Raw genomic sequence first — 20,795 nt, 5'->3', positions numbered from 1 at the left:
TGTATACAGCTAATTTAGTGTTCTGACTATATTTCTCTCTTATTCCATGTGAATTTATTCAATTGACTTCCTACCATACCAGCTTTGCTGATTCTGCTGTCTATTTCTATATTTAATTTACCATCTTCAGTAAAAATCGTCCCTAAGTAGCTGAAATGTTTTACTTGTTCCACAGGTTCTCCATTCACAACACAGTTGACATTTTCAATAATTCTGCCTATTTTCATTGTCTTTGTCTTTTTATTGCTGACCTTCATACCATATCTATTACAACAGCTATTCAATTTAGTCAGAGAATCTTGCAGACTTGTAGTGGATTTATTTAGAAGTATAACATCATCTGCATAAAGCAAAGAGCTGACATTAACATCTCCAATTTTGATATCAGGTTTAATACCACATTCCTTCATAATGTGATCCATATAGATAATGAATAACAGAGGGGATAATGTACATCCTTGTCTCACACCAGATTTAACATTAAACCATCTTCCTGTACTTCCTTCAATTCTAACTGCTGACTTACAACTCAAATAAAGACAAAGTATTGCTTGATATAATGCCCCATTGACACCATATAACTGCAGCGTATTGAATAGCTTCTCTCTTGGCACCTTGTCATATGCCTTTTCCAAATCGACAAAACTTAAATACATATCTTTGTTAAAATACCATGCTTTCTCGACTATTTGTCGTAAAGTGAAGATCTGATCCTGACAGCCTCTATTTGGCCTGAATCCAGCTTGTTCTTCACCAAGCTTTTCTTCCACAATTCTTCTCAACCGTTTCTCAAGTATACTTGCATAGATCTTGCCAGGAACACTCAGTAGGGAAATACCTCTGTAATTCTCACATTCAGTTTTATTTCCCTTTTTATATATGGGTACTATGAGAGCTCTACTCCAATCATCGGGAATTCGTCCCTCTGTCCAGGCTTTCTGAACTATGCAGTGCAGCCACTGTAAGACTTTTATACCACCATACTTCAGCATTTCTGGTCAAATATCATCTACTCCTGCTGCCTTTCCACATTTCAAGCCTTTGATGTATTTTTCTACTTCAAGTATGGATATGTATTCCTGACTGCATACCTGATCAGTGTTTTTTATCACTGTGCTGTCATCACTGCTTGTTTCATTTAGCAGTTTTTCAAAGTAATTACTCCATACTTCAAGGATATCTTTTTCTCCTGTTTTCATGTCACCTTTGTCATCTCTAACTCCTTTTACAGCACTCTTTCCTCCATTCCTAAGCTTCTTCAATGACCTCCAGAATATTTTGCCACCTTCTTGATATTTATTTTCTATATTCTTGCCAAAGTCCTCCCATGACTTTTGTTTAGCTAGTTTTACACACTGTTTAGCTTTCTTACATTTGTCTCTGTATTCTGTAAGAGTAAAAGCTGACTTATTTGCCAGGAACTTTTGATATGCTTTCTTCTTTTCCTTCACTGCCTCTTTAACTTCCTGTGTCCACCAGGGAGTTCTGATTTTTTTATCCTTGCACACAACCTCACCACATGCTTCTCTGGCAGAATCAATCGATGTTTTCTTCAGAGTTTGCCACTGACTCTCCAAGGTTTGATTCTTGTTCTCAAACTCTTTCATTTTCTTTTCAATAATCTTTGTGTATTTTAGTCTACAGTTCACATCTGAGAGCTGCTCAACTTTTATTCGCTTTAAAACTTTCTTACATGTTATTCTTTTCAATATGAAATTCAATTTTATCCTCCTCAAGACTAAATAGTGATCACTTCCAATTTCAAATCCTCTGTACACTCTGGTGTCCTGCAACAGGGAGAAAACATCACTATCAACAATAGCATATTCAATGAGACTTTTCTTATTCCTAGCCTCTTCTCTCCATGTGAATTTGTGCACATTTTTATGTTGGAACATGGTGTTAGTAATAACCAGTCCATGTCTTGAACAGAAATCCAACAGATATTTGCCATTATTATTAGCTTTGCTCTTTTCTCCAAATTTTCCCAAAACATTTTTGTATGTCTCACAATAATTTCCTACTCTGCTATTTAGATCCCCAACAAGGACTAGCTTTTCCTTTTTCATTGTGTCAGTTGCTTTTTCTAAAGCGTCAAAAAATTCCTCCACTTCTACCTTAGTAGAACCTTCTGTGGGACCATAGACACAAATAAGTTTCATTGTCCAGTTTCCCATTCTCATATTTGCCCACATTACTTGAGACTGATTGCCATTCAAGAAGATTAGCCTCGTATTTTGTGTTGAATACTATGGCTACTCCTTCTTTTCTTTGATTGTCATTGCCTGAATATAACATTTTGTATTTATTGCTCAGAAAGATCTCACTAGTTTTGATATTTTTTGTTTCTGTCACCCCTATTATGTCGATCTGGTACTTATCTAATTCCTCAGCTAGCTCCATTTCTTTGCCATTCAGGCTTCTTACGTTGATAGTACCGATCTTTAACTCTGGTGATTTTGAGTTGGGGTTTGTTTTCAGATTTGTTCCAGTAGCTGACTTTTCGCTGTTCGCCCTGGTTCCCTGGCGAAAACAGCGGGGGTCTTGTTTAACCGGGCGACGCCCCAGCCGGCATGAAATTTTGTCATGTTGTACCATTATTTTTTATTTTGGTTTAACCAATAAGAATACGATTTGGTCGGCTAAATCCCAAATTGCCAGCCCATCCTCGTTCATTCAGTATCAAAGTAGATACCCAACAGAGTGCACCACGAGAAGGTGAGGATTGGACATTAGGTCGGAAGCCCTGGTCGGTTCTCCGCATTCCTTTAAAGGCTATGTGGAGGTCTCACTTATACAGCTTTGACCCTTAAGCACATAGTAATGAAGGAGACTGCTATATTTGGTTGGTATATTTGAATTACTCAAATGTGTAAAATTTGGAAGAAGAGGATGAGTCTTACCTTCGTACGCTACAATGCTGTTTCCCATTGTAAATTTGAGCAAAAAAGTTATAAATTTATTGAAAATTATATATTAAAAACTTGTTTATATTATTTATATGAAACTTTGCCTGCCATGTCAGTTCACACTTCATGCATGCAAAACAGATGAAACTCGGAAAACAAAAACAGCAACTCGTGACAAATGACAACATTCAAGTGGATTAATTGACATAATAACCAATCACAGCCTCTAGGTGCTATTGTCTCAGAGCGCACCATGCCTTGTCTTCTGTGTGGTTTAAAACTACTACAATGCTAAAAACTTGACCCGCTGTGCCATCTGTACATCTTTTCAAACAGCTCAAAGGGGTGTATATATATTTTGAACTTGCACTTGGGCCATTACATTTCGCAGATAGTACACCAGTGTACTATCTGCGAAATGTACGCTTTGCGGAGTGTGGTCAGAGTATGGTTAGATGATAATAAAGGAGTGAATGTGTGTAGAAAATGTAGGGAGAATGAGGAATTGAAGTGTATTTCGGATCGTGAGTGTGATATTTTTGTTAAACTTCAGAATGAAGAAAATATGGATATGACAAGAAACGGCGAGGTTGTACCAGAGAATTGTGAGAGTGTGAATGTAGAAAGTGTGAATGATAGTATTAATGGTTTTACAGAGAATAAAAAAGATGAGATAGATGCAATGAGTGAGATCGCATTGTTGAATGGTGCGATATAAAGGGCAAAACAGCAGCTAGAGTGTATGAGCAAAAGTCGACTGAATGAACCAACCAATAATAAAAAGTATTACAGGAAAAATAGGCGTGAGTGTGAACATGAACAAAATGAAGGATAGAGTGCTGTATGGAGACTCGTTAGTACGAGCTGTGCTAGTAGAGGATTTGACAAAATCGTACCAACCTGGTGCGACCATAAAAGATGTAACTGAGTCTATTAGAGAGCAAAAGGAAAGATTGAAAGAAATGATTGTTGTGGCAGGTACGAATGATTTGAAAGGAGATAAAATGGAAATGATAGAACACCTGAATGAATTGTTTGAGGTAGCAAAAGAAAAGAGTGAGAGAGTTAGAATGATTAGTCTTTTGCCATGGTATGACGGTTTGTTTAAAAGGAGGGCCATAATTGCGAATGACTTTATGCGTGGGTTATGTATGACGAGTGGTGTGGAATTTGTGGATGCGTGGAGTGAGTTCGATGGGCGAAAGGATCTATATAAGATGGATGGCTTGCATTTGAATGGTTACGGTGTAAGGAGACTTGAGAAAGTGTTGCTGAATGTAATGGATGTGCAAATTCATGGAAACTAGATTTATTAAGGGGGGGGGGGGTAGATATACAGTCTTTAGGGAGGCGGTTGAATGTATGAATGAATATAATATGCTTGAGCGAATAAGGACAACAAATCAGAGTGGGATATTAATATAAGGCATCAAGGTAGGATTGGGGCTAATGGGGGTCTTAAATTCATGTACACTAATGCTAGAAGTATTAGGAACAAGAAGGAAGAGTTTTTAGCCATGGTTGGCACTTCCAGACCACAGGTTATTGGTATTAGTGAATCATGGCTGACTGTAGATGATATAGCTAGTGGGATTGAATGTGATGGGTATAGTGTGTTCAGGAATGACAGGGAGAATAAAATGGGGGGGGAGGAGTATTGTTGATGATAGCTGATGAGCTACAGCCAAGGAGAATAGAAGTTGAATTGCAGGATAGAGAAAAGAGCACATTTGAGGCCATTTGGTGTGAGATTGTGGCTAGCAGAACTAAATACACAATTGGGTGCTGCTGTAGACCAGGTGATGGAAAAGATGGTGGTGACAGTATGCACAAGCAAATAGAAGAAATGAGTGGAAGGAGGGTAATTATTATGGGAGATTTCAACTATGGTCGCATTGATTGGAGTGAGGAGAGAACACACGGGAGGAAGGAATTGGATTTTATGCAGTTATTAAGGGATAACTATCTGCGACAGCATGTAATGAAAAATACTAGGTGTCAGAGAGTGCTTGACCTAGTAATTACATCTGGGGATTTGGCTGTAACAAATATGACCACATTGCCACCAATTGGTGAGAGTGATCATAGGGTCTTGACTTGGGAGGTGGCTAAAGGTGTGGAATTTTCAATTAAGACAGGGTACATGTGGAATTATCGGGCTGGAAAGTATGACAAGCTTAGGAGTTTGATTGGTTCAGTGCCATGGCATGTACAACTGCAAGGACTAGAAGTTGATAGTGCATGGGAGGTAGTTAAGAAGTGTTTGCATGAAGCAATGGCTGACTGTATACCTAGAGTTCGAATAATAAATCAAGAAAAATGTTATTCATCCATTTAACCCCTAAATGGATGAATTAAGCTTGAGCTGCAAAAAAAGAAACAACTATGGAGGGAATTTAAGGAGAAAGGTGACCATCAGGCATATGAACGGTATAAAGCGCAGGCCAGAAGGGTAACGAGTGTGGTAAGAAAAGCAAAAAAGGATTATGAAAGAACATTGGCCATGCAGGCTAAAGAGAATCCTAAATAGTTTTTTAGATATGTAGCAAGTAAAAGGAAAAATGTACATGGCAGAATGATTTTAAAGAATGCCGATGGTAGGGAGGAACTGAATCAGTTGATGTAGTTGAGTTACTGAGTGAGCACTTTGCAAGTATATATCATCCAGGTGGTGACATTGCAGAAACGAATAAACCAGTAGATTATACGGGAATTGTGGTGAATGAAGTGGAGGTGGGTAGTCTATTGCATAACCTCAATGTCAATACATCCATGGGATTGGATGGTATACCAGCTCGTGTCGTACTAGAAGCAGCTAAAGAATTGTCAGTACCCTTGACCATTTTGTTTAATTTGAGTCTCGGGTCTGGGTTAGTCCCGAGGGGGTGGAAAGAGGGGAAAATAGTTCCACTGCATAAAGGTGGTTCCAAGACTGCTGTTGTAAATTACCGACTGATTAGCATATCAAGAATCACTGTCAAGATCTTAGAGAAATTAGTCAAGAAAAGAATACAGGATTGGATAGATGAAAATGGGATATTGTATGGGGGACAACATGGTTTTGTGAAGGTCATGCCTCAGTAACTTGCTCACGTTTTATAACACAGTGACGGCTGAACTGGATAGGGGTAATGGGTTTACAGTGATACTACTGGACCTTGCCAAGGCCTTTGACAGGATTCCACATGGAACCCTAATCAGTAAACTGGAGCAGATGGGGATAGATATAGGGTTGGTGAGATGGATAGGAGGGTGGTTGAAGGAGAGATACCAGAGAGTGGTTTATGCAGGAGTGGAGTCTAAAAGAAGGCTTGTGACTAGTAGTGTGCCGCAGGGTTCTGTTCTTGGACCACTGCTTTTCAATTTGTTCATCAATGATATAGGAAAGGATTTGAGAGGAAGTGTTCACTTGTTTGCTGATGATGGGTAGAGCAATTGTTGTGCACAGGATGTCAAAATTTTACAGGATGATTTGGATAGTTTAGAGGACTGGGCTAGGAAAAACGGATGTCAGTTTAATGTGGCAAAGTGTAAGGTTATGCACTTTGGGGTGAAAAGAATAGCAACAGTATATTTGGTGGATAGGGAATTGAAGTTTAGGGGGCACATTGCAAAAGTGACTAAATCAGCTCATCAAATCACTTGGCTTCTGAAAAATACTTTAACATGCAAAGACAAACAAGTTGTTGTTCCTCTGTATCGAGCCTTGATAAGACCCCATTTGGACTACTGTGCCCAGTTATGGGCACCAGGGTTTCTTCGTGATGGGGAGGAAGTGGAGAGGATCCAGAGACGAGTGACCAAGATGATAGAAGGTTTGTGGAATGAACCTTATGAGAATAGTTTGAAGATTTGTGGGTTGCAGAGATTGGACGATAGGCGAAGGAGGGGTGATATGATTGAGACATTCAAATTACTGAAGGGTTTCTATAAGATTGATCCAGAAGATATTTTTGAAAATATGACTGGTGGTGGGAGGACTAGGGGCCATGCATGGAAGCTGGGCAAGATCGTGGTTGACAAGGAAGTTAGAGCTAGGTTTTTTTTTACTTGGAGAGTGGTGAATGAGTGGAATAAGCTTCCAGAGTCTGTTGTGGGTGCTACGACCGTGAATGAGTTCAAGGCAAGGTATGATAGATACTGTGTCAATGTCGAATAGTTGTTCTTGACATGATGTTAGGGCCTCCCTCGATGAGTCTGTCGACTCCTTGGGGTTGCCCGTAACAATAATAATAATAATAATAATTAACATGAATGTGATGCAGTGCTTATGCATCGAAAAGTGTCCTCTTTGTGAAGCATTAGTATATTGGTTTTACTTTTAACAATAACGTGAAGTCTGGAAACAATTAGGGGAGTCTTTAACGGGGTTAAATGCAAAAATATAATATTTGTGATGTTGCTATTCGGTGGATGAGCACCACACACCTAGCACACATTCCGAATATTCACCTTTGATATATCTTTATTCCACACACAAAAGGCAGAATAGGCTATAGCAAGTAGAATGATGTGTGAGGGCAGGGTTAGGAATAGAGTAATCAGTTGATATTCTTGAACAGTTAAAGATTATAGTCCTTTGGAAATGCTTCATGAAGGAGGCTGTTTCACAGAATTAAAGTGGAAGGAATGAAATATGACTGGGAGAGTAGCAGGTCCAGTGAGTATGTAGTTCGACTGTAAAAAGGATGTTGAGTTCCTTTAGATCTGGCAGAAATAGGAGTCATAATGGATGCTAGTTCAGCTGAACACTGGCCATAGAAATATCTGTAGAAGAGACATAATGCAGTAACTGATCTTCTTTGAGAAAGTGGCTGAAGAGTCTATGAAAGAAGTGTCATTTATCAATTGGACTTGAACAGCATCAAGAATTTTTAAGGGGGTTTTAGTTGCACCACTCCATACAAGAGCAGTATTCCAAAGTTGGTTGGATTTGGAATGTATACAGAGTAAATAACTGTTTGGCAGAGACATACCATCTTGATGACCAGGCAAGGATGCCAAGTTTTTTGGAAGCTGTTCATACTATTGAAGTGATGGGATTGTTCCAAGGAAGGTTTGGAGTAAGAGTCAATCTGAGAAGAGAGAATTGGTCTTGACTATTGCACTCAGCATTATCAAAAGTAATTGGAGAAGATTTGAGGCCTTTTTTATGGGAAAACAAACAAAACTACATTTTGGAAGCATGGCTAGTTTGTTTTCATCCCAATCAAGGATACTGTGGAGATCGGTGTTCAGGGCACTTGTTATAGATCTTGAAGTTTCAGATGTTTGAGTACTGCATGGCTTGTCACATCAGTAGTACTACTGAATAGCATTTGCAGTCAATGAGAACAGTTTATATATAAATCAGGTGGGTGAAATGACAGAGCCCTGAGGGTCACTGGCATTGAGGAAAATCTGAGGAGAGAATTCCATCCATCATTACATGTAGGGATTGATTTGAGAGAAAATTGGTGGTCCATTTACACAAAGATGAAGGTGGAAAAAGATTTACAGGCCTAACTTAATGAGTGACAGTAGAGGTAAGCAGTGGTGTCATTTCTTTAAAGGATGCAACAATGTTCATGATGAAGAGCTTTCTTTGCAAAAAAAAACAGCATTTCATGATACTATCAGCCTAGAGGCATAGTTAATTATGAAGCACCTATAAACAGTAGTAGATAGTATTGAAAGTTTTCCCAGTATATATGCCACATGAAGACTAGTTGAACAGTTTAAGTGTTAATCTTTGAGTTTTATATGCATTATAGTATACATCTTCAGGAAGGTGAAATAAAAAACTAAAATGATATTACACTGAAAACTTCTCCTTCCTCTCCCCTCCCCTTTCACCACTCAAAACAGGAGTATATAGATCAGTTATTCATTTAGAATTTGATATGTGGGTCAGGCCAGTCAGCAAAGATAATCATGCCAGAAAGCATCAAGGATGCAGATAAAAAAAAAGAAAGTTTAAATCAGGACTAGTGACACAACATGAAAAAAATAAATAAAGTACTAGGACAGCATATAAAATGGACTATGCTGATTCAGAGCATTCAGAGAATCATGAGAAATGATAAATCCTATTCAATGCAACAAGAAATGAGGTATGATAGATTTTTAGGTTTATTCATCTTTCCATCAAAAATCTGGTACAAGCAGATCTTGAAATAACATTGTTAGTATGGTTCAAATGTTCTATATTGCTGATACTATTAGTTTGTGTTTTGCAAAACAAAATCAGTATAACATCAATTTGGTTTTTTATTTTGCCTTGCCTGAAGAAGTGTACTATAATGCATGTGAAACTAATGGAGATTGAAATTTAAATTGTTTGACAAACAGTCTCTATGTGCCACATATATTCCAGACGTAAGCTTTCAATACTAATAGATAATGTAGATGATATGCTAGACCTGGAAATAGGGTGAACTGATAGCATAGCTTGTAAAAGTCCACACACACACAGGAGAGGCGTTCATAATGACACTGCACTACTCTGCATTTGAATTACCTTGCTCCAGCTGTATAATGCACAGGTATTGCCTAGCAAGTGATTACAGCTGCACATATACTGCTTACTTTTCACTGCTTTGTTGTCACAATTTAGTATATCTAATATTAATATTTTTATTTATATCTGATATTTATAAAGCTCCGTGTTTTAAACATCTCATGCATATAGTGATATGTGCACTGTACAAATTGAAATTTAAAATTAGTTCTAAAATATCATTTAACATTTACCCAATTGAAAACTAAAATAAGCAGACATAGATACTTGAATGTGTCATGTTGCTAACGTAACCCATTATTGAGACAGATGTAATAAAGTAAAATGTGGGGATAAACAAGTCAAGAATAACAGTGTGATCTACTCATGACATTAATATCACATCTTGTTATACAAAGACAGTTATGTAGGGGAATATCCCATAAAAGAAATCATATTAGGCAAAATATGCAAAAAGGTAATAAATGAAAAGTTGTTGCAAACTGTGTTTTCCTATTCTGTTTTTAATTTATGATATGCTTTTATGTCAGCACTGTGGCCTTGACATGACAGTTTATAGCTTCACTTTCAGCACCATCTCTGTAGAACATTTAGTAGTAATCATGCTCTTTTGAAAGACCCGACTGTGATTAACTGTCATCAGAGAAGTTTGGCCACACATGTGAGCAAATTCTAATTCAGTTGTAGGTTTTACAACCTCCTGTGTGTGTGTAGGATTGAGATAATTAAAACCAAGTTAGTCCATCTTTTATGAAGCTGACAGTTTTTTATTCCTGCATAATATGCAAACTAGTGACAGATTGTGCATTTTTACAGACATAATATAATGCTTCGTAGCCATAGTTGCTTAAGCATAATTAAATAACATCAGTAACACCTCTAGAGCCATTTTTTTCTTTGTTTGCAAAGATCTGGGTTGTAATCTTGTCTAGAATGCAAGAAACCTTAATAAAAAGTTTTACCTCTGTGTGAGACCTGTCAGTCTATGTAGAGGTAAGCAGGATTTATGCATAGCAATCTTTGCAACCAAAGAAAAAATGGCTCTGGAGGTGCTACTGGTGTTATTTAATTATGCTTAAGCAACTATGGCTATGAAGCATTATATTATGTCTGTAAAAATGCACAATCTGTCACTAGTTTCCCCCCTCCCTCCCTGGGGCTTTTGCTCAAAAAATCCCATAGGCACTTGCATGTGCCTTAGTAACTGCACACAATATTAAAACATTTTGCAGCCATTTTTTACAAAATCCTTTTGCTATTATCAACTTGCCAACATCAGCATAACTTTTTTACTGTTAATATACAAATATTAACATATATTAAAATATATAAGATAACTGTTGTAATGGGACGTTGCATTTCTTGTATTTGTATACTAATCCCAGAAAGAAAGAAATAAGTTCAGCAGTTTGGCATTGGTTAATTTGACTTGGCTAAAAGTTATAGGCATTAGGAATTGGTTGATGGTAGAGGATATAGTTATAGGGATAAAGAGATACTGTATTTTTAGAAAGGATAAAGGGAAGGAGATGGGATAGGAGAGGTTTATTGCTGTAATAGAAGATTGTAACTAACAAGGAGAGAAGTTCAGCAGGAAGACAGCATTTGAGACTATCTAGTGTTGAAATTGAGATTTGCAGGGAAAAATATGTAGTTGGGTTGATATTGTAGGCCTAATGAGGTTAAAAAAAAAAAAAAGATGTAGAGGACTTGATCTGCAAATTAGCTCAGTGAATGCAGGATGAGTAAATTATTATTTATTTTTTTATTGGTTATAATATGGTAATTATTAAGATGGAATAGCTATTATAGTAATCTAATTAATAGTATTTATATTAATGTTAATTATTAATATGGGAACATGGTGGAAAGGACACATGAGGGAAGGGAATGGAATTTATGCAGTTACTAAGAGAGAGAGCGAGAGATGATTACCTGAAATAGTATATGATGGAGGGGACATTAAATTTGAAAATGCTGTATCTGATCATACATCAGAGGATGTTTCTATAATTGAGGTAGCCACTTTGCGTTGCTTCCAGTTGAGAGGAGGGTGGGGGGTTGATTTTGCAGTCTTCACTCAGAAGGGTGGCTAAACATACAGACTTTTCAGTTAAGAAGAGGTATATATGTGGAACTGGAACCGCAGAGTTTGTGATTATGACTTGTGAGCATCCCAAACTTCAAAGTCATCTGCATCCAGTGCCTTAAACACTGATCTCTACCGTCATTCAGCAGAGTGAGCATAACCTGATCACCTTCAATGCCGTCAAAACTCAGTCTTGCTTTTTCTCACACCTACCACCTAGTATGATATACAAAGTGGCATATCACTCCTTACCCTTGGTAATACACATTGCTAAACAGGATTGGATTTTTCTCCTTAGATAAATGTTTACCTCCAACCTCTCCTGGCATAAACACCTTGTCAATAACAATTTCCTCAGCTTCCAAAAAACTAGACATTCTCTCTGCTCAAGACACTACTTTTTCAATCGAGCTGCTATGTACATATCTCAAATCTGCTGGTCCATAGAATACTGTTCACATATTTGGAGTAGTGCACCTAAAACCTTGAAAATTCTTGATGATATAAATGAGTGCAATTCGGCTGATAGATGATCCCTTCCCTCAATGACCCACTTCATCCATCTCACAGATGCACTGTTTCAGCTCAGTATTTTCTACTTGGACACCACTTTCCACAGAGCCTGTGAAAACACGAGCAGCAGATGCACCAAGCCCACTTTGCCTTCCTCTTTTATGCCATCAACCTCTGTCTTCTGTCTTCTAAAACAGCATTTCTCATCAGAATATCCAAATCTTCAAGAAAATTTTCTATAGATTTATTTTTCAACCCTCACCTGCACCCTTCACATGCCACTGTTCTTGGCTATAAGTTCTTGGATACTATTTTTTCACCATCTAACTGCTATGTACAAATCCTAAATCTGCTGGTCCATAGAATATGGTTTGCATGTTTGGAGTAGTGCACCTAAAAACCTTGAAAATTCTTGATGTTATATCAACCTCTGTCCTCTGAAGCAGCATTTCTCATCAGAATATCCAAATTTTCAAGAAAAAATTCAATAGATTTATTTATCAGTCCTCACCTGCACCTTTCACATGACACTATTCTTAGCTATAAGTCCTTGTACCTTTTGTGTATGGGATTGATATGGCAAAAAAAAAAAAAAAATTAAATAATAATAAAATATATATTAATTGAAAAACTTAAATGACTAAAAGCTCTGAGTAACAAAAGAGAAAAATTATGTTGAATGCACAACTAGTTGCTTCTTGCTAGAAGACTTCAGTGGGTAGGGAAAAAAAATACAAAATATACATTACTAGCAAACGGTTGCTATAGTATAAAGTTACAAATAGATCGCTGACATTTGAAGGCATTCTGAATCACATGGTATTGTTGAACATGTTCACATGGGTATAATCTTGCATACACTAAAGTTGGGTGGCTCAGGATTAACGGAGAAGTTTTAGCTTAGCTTTGTATTATTAAGGTGGACTGGGCTGAAAATAATTTCTACTAATTATTACTCTCAGTTCAATTTTACCAACTTTGATGTAACTACAGTGAACCGTGTTTTGGTCAGACTGAAAAATCCATCGAACTACATATATCGGAGCATGTGAGAGACATCACTTGTGGTAGAACTAGAGCTGTCACTCCATCTAATGATGTTCTTAATTCTACTAACCATGTTGATGAAGAATCAACCACTCACCCAGTGAAATGGGATAAATCAGTAAATGTTTTTAGATGCTATGATGAGCTTGAAAGAAGAATGGTTACAATCTATAGAAATTATTCTCAGTCTGGTCCACCTTTATAATACAAACCTAAGCTAAAACCTCTCTGTTACTCCTGAGCCACCCAACTTTAGTGCACATGAGATCATATTGTTAAATTGTGATAGATTGTGGTTTTAGGAACTCCAATCTTATCACAGTTTAACATGCATAACCCAATGAAAAGGAAATTAAATACATGTGTTTGTCTCTAGGTAATATAATACAGCTTTGTAAATATGTTAAATGCTTCAAACTTAAGGAAAACAAGTAGTTATTTATCTAGTATTTCAACAAAAGACCACTCACTAGTTTGTGTAAATAACAGTGGAAATGTAAATACTTAATATTTTGTTAGAGCCATAAGTATTAGAAGTTGTTGAATGACTTGCACAAATTTCTAAAAGGGATGTAAATCCAAAGGTCATGAAGCAGTAATGCGACGGGAGCGGTTTGCCCCAGGCAGTCACGTTTTGGTCGATTGCCTGGGGCAAACCGCTCCCGTCGCGTTTGGAGCCCGAGAAGCGTAGTGGAGAAAGCTGGACGCTGTGACGTCGGCCTACGTGAAAACGCTAGGTGGACATTACAGACATGAGGCTTTTTTTGGTTCCTGATCTCGTGATGTTGGTCTCTCGGTGTCGTGAACTGGAGAAGGGTGGCAGCGCCTCCACTCCGGAGGTTTTGATCGAGACATCATCGGCGGAAACTCAAAGTCTGTAGTCCAGTGGAGCGGTTGTAAGCCCAGCCGTCCACAGAAAGCCAGATAAGGAACCTGTGGAAATTTCGGCCAAGGAGAAACAGATTCCTGAAGATCTATTAATGTGATGCAGTTCAAGACAGATAAGTAGACTTTATTAAATTTGTTAACTATAGATGAAAGGATTTGTGCCATGCTGTGATTCAGAGGAAAGAACATTAATAGTATTATATAGAACTGAACTGTAGTGAGATAAATACCATAAATTTACTGTCTCCTTATGTAATCGAATTATGTTATGTGTTTAAAGAGTGTTATTATAAAGTTCAGAGTAAAAGGAGATATTAATGACAAAGTTGATATTGATGGTATCTAGAGTGGTTTGGTTGTGACTAGATAGGAAAAGCATTGCTGTGAATATCATGCCTAGTTAGAGTGTTTTACTGTTGATAAGATCTATATTGCCATAATAACAATAATCAGTTTGTGTATCCGTATGTTGTTAGAGTGTTTTAATGTTAACTAATTGTTAGGAACTCTCTTAGAATGAGAACCAAACTAACGTGTACTGTATATAATTATAGTGTTTAATAAACCTTGCTTTTGAATCCAATTAAGACTATCTGTAATTTGGAATCCGATGCACCTCTTATAAAACTTAATACAAACCTAGACTGGATATTAGAAAGAAGAGATTTTGGCCACGTCTGCAAGATCAAGGTATCACTTAAGTACAATCTAGAGATCACCTCTTGATTGATATAGTTTATTGAATCTAAAAGCCCTAAGTGGTGCAGCGAAAAAAATAAATTTCTTAGTGCTTTAGGAGAGGTTGATCTTAGATACTCTGGTATTGGCTCGACCCTGAGGCAATTCCATTGTTATTCAGAGTTACCACGTGATACCTGAGAAAGAGTCTTACGAGTATTTGCATGATAGAAAAGAGGTGGATACATTAGGAGAAAGTCGACACAACAATATCCATGTGAATGTACTTAACAGTACCATGGGATTCAGAACACATTCAAATGTCAGCAATCCATTTATAACTTAATATAATAATTGTTCTCTGCTGCTGCATATTTTGTATTTCATTTTTCACTTGCATGTTATACACTCGGTCTTCGAGCAAGACAAAATTGGTTGTGTATTCAGAATAACAGTTTTTTCCCTCAACTTTTAGTCATTTAAGTTCAGTTATGCTAGATGGTTGAGTAAATCCATTGCATCAAATATATATAAAAATTCTAATTTTTTTAATATGGCTATAGTTCATTAACATTTACACATTCTAATTGTCAATGTTAGAATGACATAACCCATAATTAATATTATGATATATTATTTTCTTCAGACCAGGAACATTATTATTTGACCAGATAGCTAAAAAGAATTGTGTGGCTGCCCTTGTTAAACATGTAAGTTTTTGGATATAGTATTGTTTCTTGAAGTTTAAATAATTATATATGTACATTATTTATATCATCAAGTTCCTGACATGACAAATCTGAAAACACACCCCAACTCAACATCACCAGAGTTAAATATCGGTACTATCAACATAAGAAGCCTGAATGGCAAAGAAATAGAGCTAGCTGAGGAATTAGATAAGTACCAGATCGACATAATAGGGGTGACTGAAATAAAAAAGACAAAAACTGGTGAGATCTTTCTGAGCAATAAATACAAAATGTTATATTCAGGCAATGACAATCAAGGAAAAGAAGGAGTAGCCATAGTATTCAACACAAAATACGAAACTAATCTTCTTGAATGGCAGGCAGTCTCAAGTAGAGTGGTGTGGGCAAATATCAGAATGGGGAATTGGACAATGAGACTTATTTGTGCCTATAGTCCCACACTACTAAGGTAGAAGTGAAGGAATTTTTTGATGCTTTAGAAAAAGCAACTGATACAATGAAAAAGGAAAAGTTGGTCCTTGTTGGGGATCTAAATAGCAGAGTAGGAAATGATTGTCAGACATACAAAAATATTTTGGGAAAATTTGGAGAAAAGAGCAAAGCTAATAATAATTGCAAATACCTGTTGGATTTCTGCTCAGGACATGGACTGGTTATTACTAACACCATGTTCCAACATAAAAATGTGCACAAATTCACATGGTGAGAAGAGGCAAGGAATATGAAAAGTCTCATTGACTATGTTATTGTTGATAGTGATGTTTTCTCACTAGTGTAGGACACTAGAGGATACAGAGGATTTGAAATTGGAAGTGATCACTATTTAGTCTTGAGCAGGATAAAATTGAATTTCATATTGAAAAGAATAACATGTAAGAAAGTTTTAAAGCAATTAAAAGTTGAGCAGCTCTCAGATGTGAATTGTAGACTAAAATACACAAAGATTATTCAAGAAAAAATGAAAGAGTTTGAGAACAGAAACTAAACCTCGGAGATTCAGTGGCAAGCCTTGATTGATTCAGCCAGAGAGGCATGTGGTGAAGTTGTCTGCAAGGATAGAAAAATTAGAACTCCATGGTGGACACAGGAAGTTAAAGAGGCAGAAGGAAAAGAAGAAAAAAAAGAAGCTTAAGAATGGAGGAAAGAGTGCTATAAAATGAGTTAGAGATGATAAAGGTGACATGAAAATGGAAGAAAAAGATATCCTCGAAGTATGGAGTAATTACTTTGAAAAACTGCTAAATGAAACAAGCAGTGATGACAGCACATGGTAAAAAACACTGACCAGGCATGCAGTCAGGAATACGTATCCATACTTGAAGTAGAAAAAGCCATCAAAGGCTTGAAATGTGGAAAGGCAGCAGGAGTAGATGATATTCGACCAGAAATGCTGAAGTATGGTGGTATAAAAGTCTTACAGTGGCTGCACTGCATTGTTCAGAATGCCTGGACAGAGGGACGAATTCCCGATGATTGGATTACAGCTCTCATAGTACCCATATATAAAAAGGGAAATAAAACTGAATGTGAGAATTACAGAGGTATATCCCTACTGAGTGTTCCTGGTGAGATATATGCAAGTGTACTTGAGAAACAGTTGAGAAGAATTGTGGAAGAAAAGCTTGGTGAAGAACAAGCTGGATTCAGGCCAAATAGAGGCTGTCAGGATCAGATCTTCACTTTACGACAAATAGTTGAGAAAGCATGGGAATATAACAAAGATCTGTATTTAAGTTCTGTCGATCTGGAAAAGGCATATGACAAGGTGCCAAGAGAGAAGCTATTCAATATGCTACTATTATATGGTGTCAATGGGGCATTATATCAAGTAATACTTAGTCTTCATTTAAATTGTAAGTCAGCAGTTAGAATTGAAAGAAGTACAGAAGATGGTTTAATGTTAAATCTGGTGTGAGACAAGGATGTACATTATCCCCTCTGTTATTCATTATCTATATGGATTACATTATGAAGGAAAGTGATATTAAACATGATATCAAAATTGTAGATGTTAATGTCAGCTCTTTGCTTTATGAGGACAATGTAATACTTCTAAATAAATCCGCTTCAAGTCTGCAAGATTATCTGACTAGATTGTATAACGGTTGTAATAGATATGGTATGAAGGTCAGCAATATAAAGACAAAGACAATGAAAATAGGTAGAATCATTGAAAATGTCAATTGCATTGTGAACGGAGAACTTGTGGAACAAGTAAAACATTTCGGCTACTTAGACACGATTTTTAGTGAAGATGGTAAATTAAATATGGAAATAGAGAACAGAATCAGCACAGCTGGTATGGTGGGAAGTCAATTGAATAAATTCATATGGAATAAGAGAGAAAATAGTCAGAACACTGAATTAACTGTATACAAGACAGTGTTCAAACCAGTTTTAACTTATGGATCTGAGAGCTTGGTCAGAAGTAAAACACTTGACCAAAGACTAGAGACCGCAGATAGGAGAGGCTTGAGAAAGATTAGAGGCGTGAACAGGTGGCATCAATGGCAATATCATATTAAAAACGAGGATATTAGGAAAGAACTGACATTGTCAGCATCCAGGAATGCGTTAGCAGAGCTAATCTCAGGTGTTATTGTCACTTAAACAGAATGGGCAAGGAAAGATTAGCAAAACAAGTGTTCTCTGTCAGGTTGGCTGCAAAACGACCCAGAGGAAGTCTAAGATATAGGTGGATTGATACGGTACAAAGTGCGTTAGATAATAGAAATATGAGATCTGATAATGTTGGAGTCTTGACAAGTAACAGACTGATTTGGAGGAAAATTGTACATAGGAAGTTAGTAATGATGTAAATTTTTTCATGTAGTACTATCATATCCTGTACACCCCTTGAGGGTACTTGTCAGGAATTTGATGATGATGAGTTCCTGACATGTACCCTTAGAAGGTATACAGAATATCATGATAGTACTACATGAAAAATTGCATCATTAATAACATCCTATCAACAATTTTCTTTTAGATTAATCTGTTATCTGTCAAGACTCCAATATTATCAGATCTTACATTTCCCTCTTCTATGGCACTTTTGAGTGTATCAATCTGCCTAGGTCTTTGTCAACCTCTGGGTCTTCTTCCTGCCAGCCTGGCAAAGAACACTGTTTTGCTAATCTTTCCTTTCCCATTCTGTTTAAGTGGCCAATACCACCTTAGATTAGCTCAGCTAACATGTCAAGTCCTTTCCTAATGTCTTAATTTTTAATGTTATTCGGCCATTGATGTCATCTGTTCACTCCCCTAATCTTTTTCATAACTCTCGTATAATCTCCAGTCTTTGATCAAGTGTTTTATTTCTAACCCAGTTCTTAGATCCATAAGTTAAAATTGGTGTAAACGCTGTGTTGTTGAGCTAATTTAGTGTTTTGACTAATTTCTCTCTTGGTCCATATAAATTTATTCAGTTGACTTCATATCATTCCAGCTTTACTGATTCTGTTGTCCATTTCCATATTTAATTTTCCATCTTCACTAAAATTTGTGCCTAATAGCTGATATGTTTTACTTGTTCTATATGTTCTTCATCCAGAATGCAGTTCATATTTTGAACATTTCTGTCGATTTTCATACTAAATTTATGACAATAGTTATTCAGTTTAGTCAGGGAATCTTGTAGGCTTGCACTGGATTTATTTAGAAGTATAACATTATCTGCATAAAGTAAAAAGCTACGATTAACATCACCAATTTTGGTATCAGATTTAATGCCACTTTCCTCCATAATGTGAGCCATATATGAGGGGAAGACTGAAGAGTTCCTTCAGTCTTTTGAGTGTATTATTTATATCATCATATTTCTTTATTTATATCATATTTAGCCTTATATGAGGGGGAGACTGAAGAATTCCTTCAGTCTTTTGAGTGTGTTATTTATATCATCATATTTCTTTATTTATATCATATTTAGCCATATATGAGGGGGAGACTGAAGAGTTCTGATAAACACAAAAATGATATTAAAGAACTGAGATAACCACAAGAAAGAATATCTTAAAATCCTTTAACCCTCATGTTTCATCAAATTTTAATGATTTGTTCTTGTTCTTTTAGGATATATAAGAAGACATGTCAGAGGTTTTGAAGAAATTCAAAGACACAGAGTTGCGGGCTGTCATTAAGTTTTTTGTGCTGAAAGAAAAGTCCACAATGGAGATTCACCACACTTTGTGTGAGACTTTAGAGGATATGTCCCGGAATATCCAACAGTTGCAAGATTGGTGGCCAAGTTTAAAACTGGACATCCTGAGACAATAGGAGTACACAACTTCAACTTTCAGTGTCTGCCTCACCCACCCTATTTATCAGACCTGGCCTCATCTGACTATTTCCTATTTTCAAATTTAAAGAAATGCTTAAAAGGAACAAAATTTACCACAGATGATGAAGTCATATCTGCAGGTGGCTGGTTTGTGCAACAAGGGAAGGACTTTTTTTTTTCTCAGAGGATTGCAAATGATGTAGCAGCATCGTAACAAGTGTATAAACACTTCTGGGGACTATGTAGAATAATGTATAAGTTTGATTGTTCTACCTTAATTCCTTCATGATTATCATAACTTTCCAGCACACCCTCTATATTATCCCTCTGTTATTCAGCAGATGATGAATAACAGAGGGATAATATACATCCTTGTCTCACACTCGATTTAACATCATATACCATCTTCCAGTACCTCTTTCAATTCTAACTTCTGACTTACAACTCATATAAAGACTAAGTATAAGTAAAAACCTGATCTTGACATCCTCTGTTTAGCCTGAATCCAGCTCATGAAGGGAAACTTCACTAAGTTTCCCTTCCACAATCCTTTGAAACAAATAAGTAATTAATGTTTCTAGTCTTTTTTGTGTTTTTACTTTACGACAGATAGTTGAGAAGTCAGGGGAGTATAACAAAGGATCTGTATTTGAGTTTTGTAGATCTGGAAAAGGCATATGACAAAAGTGCCAAGAGAGAAGCTATTCAAATCGCTATGGTTATATAGTGTGAATGGGGCATTATGTCAAGCAATACTTAGTCTTTATTTGACTTGTATGTTAGCAGTTAGAATTGAAGGAAGTACAGGAAGGTGGTTTAATGTTAAATCTGGTGTCAGACAAGGATGTACATTATCTGATCTGTTAATCATTATCTATATGGATCGCATTATGAAGGAAAGTGGTATTAAACCTGATATCAAAATTGGACATGTTAATCTTTATGCAAATGATGTTATACTTCTAAATAAATCCACTACAAGTCTGCAAGATTCCCTAACTAAGGTGAATAACTGTTGTAATAGATATGGTATGAAGGTCATCATTAGAAAGACAATGAAAATAGGCAAAATCATTGATAATATCAACTGCATTGTGAATGGAGAATCTATAGAACAAGTAAAACATTTCAGCTGTTTAAGCATGATTTTTAGTGAAGATGGTAAATTAAATATGGA

General features: G+C 36.5%; 1 protein-coding gene across 1 annotated transcript in view; it reads left to right on the top strand.

Moving 5' to 3' along the window:
- Mybbp1A (MYB binding protein 1a) overlaps window positions 1-20,795 on the top strand; it is a 226,321-nt gene that overhangs the window by 62,591 nt on the left and 142,935 nt on the right. The window contains exon 11 of the mRNA XM_090400474.1: window positions 15,270-15,333. Coding sequence (XP_090256600.1) covers window positions 15,270-15,333 — 64 coding nt within the window. The remainder of the gene's footprint in view (window positions 1-15,269; window positions 15,334-20,795) is intronic.

The sequence above is a fragment of the Typopeltis vanoorti genome, chromosome 11 (genome assembly GCF_054136105.1).
Source record: "Typopeltis vanoorti isolate ZY-2024b chromosome 11, IOZ_Tvanoo_1.0, whole genome shotgun sequence".
Taxonomy (NCBI): domain Eukaryota; kingdom Metazoa; phylum Arthropoda; class Arachnida; order Uropygi; family Thelyphonidae; genus Typopeltis; species Typopeltis vanoorti.
This window is presented reverse-complemented; position numbering and strand designations above follow the sequence as displayed.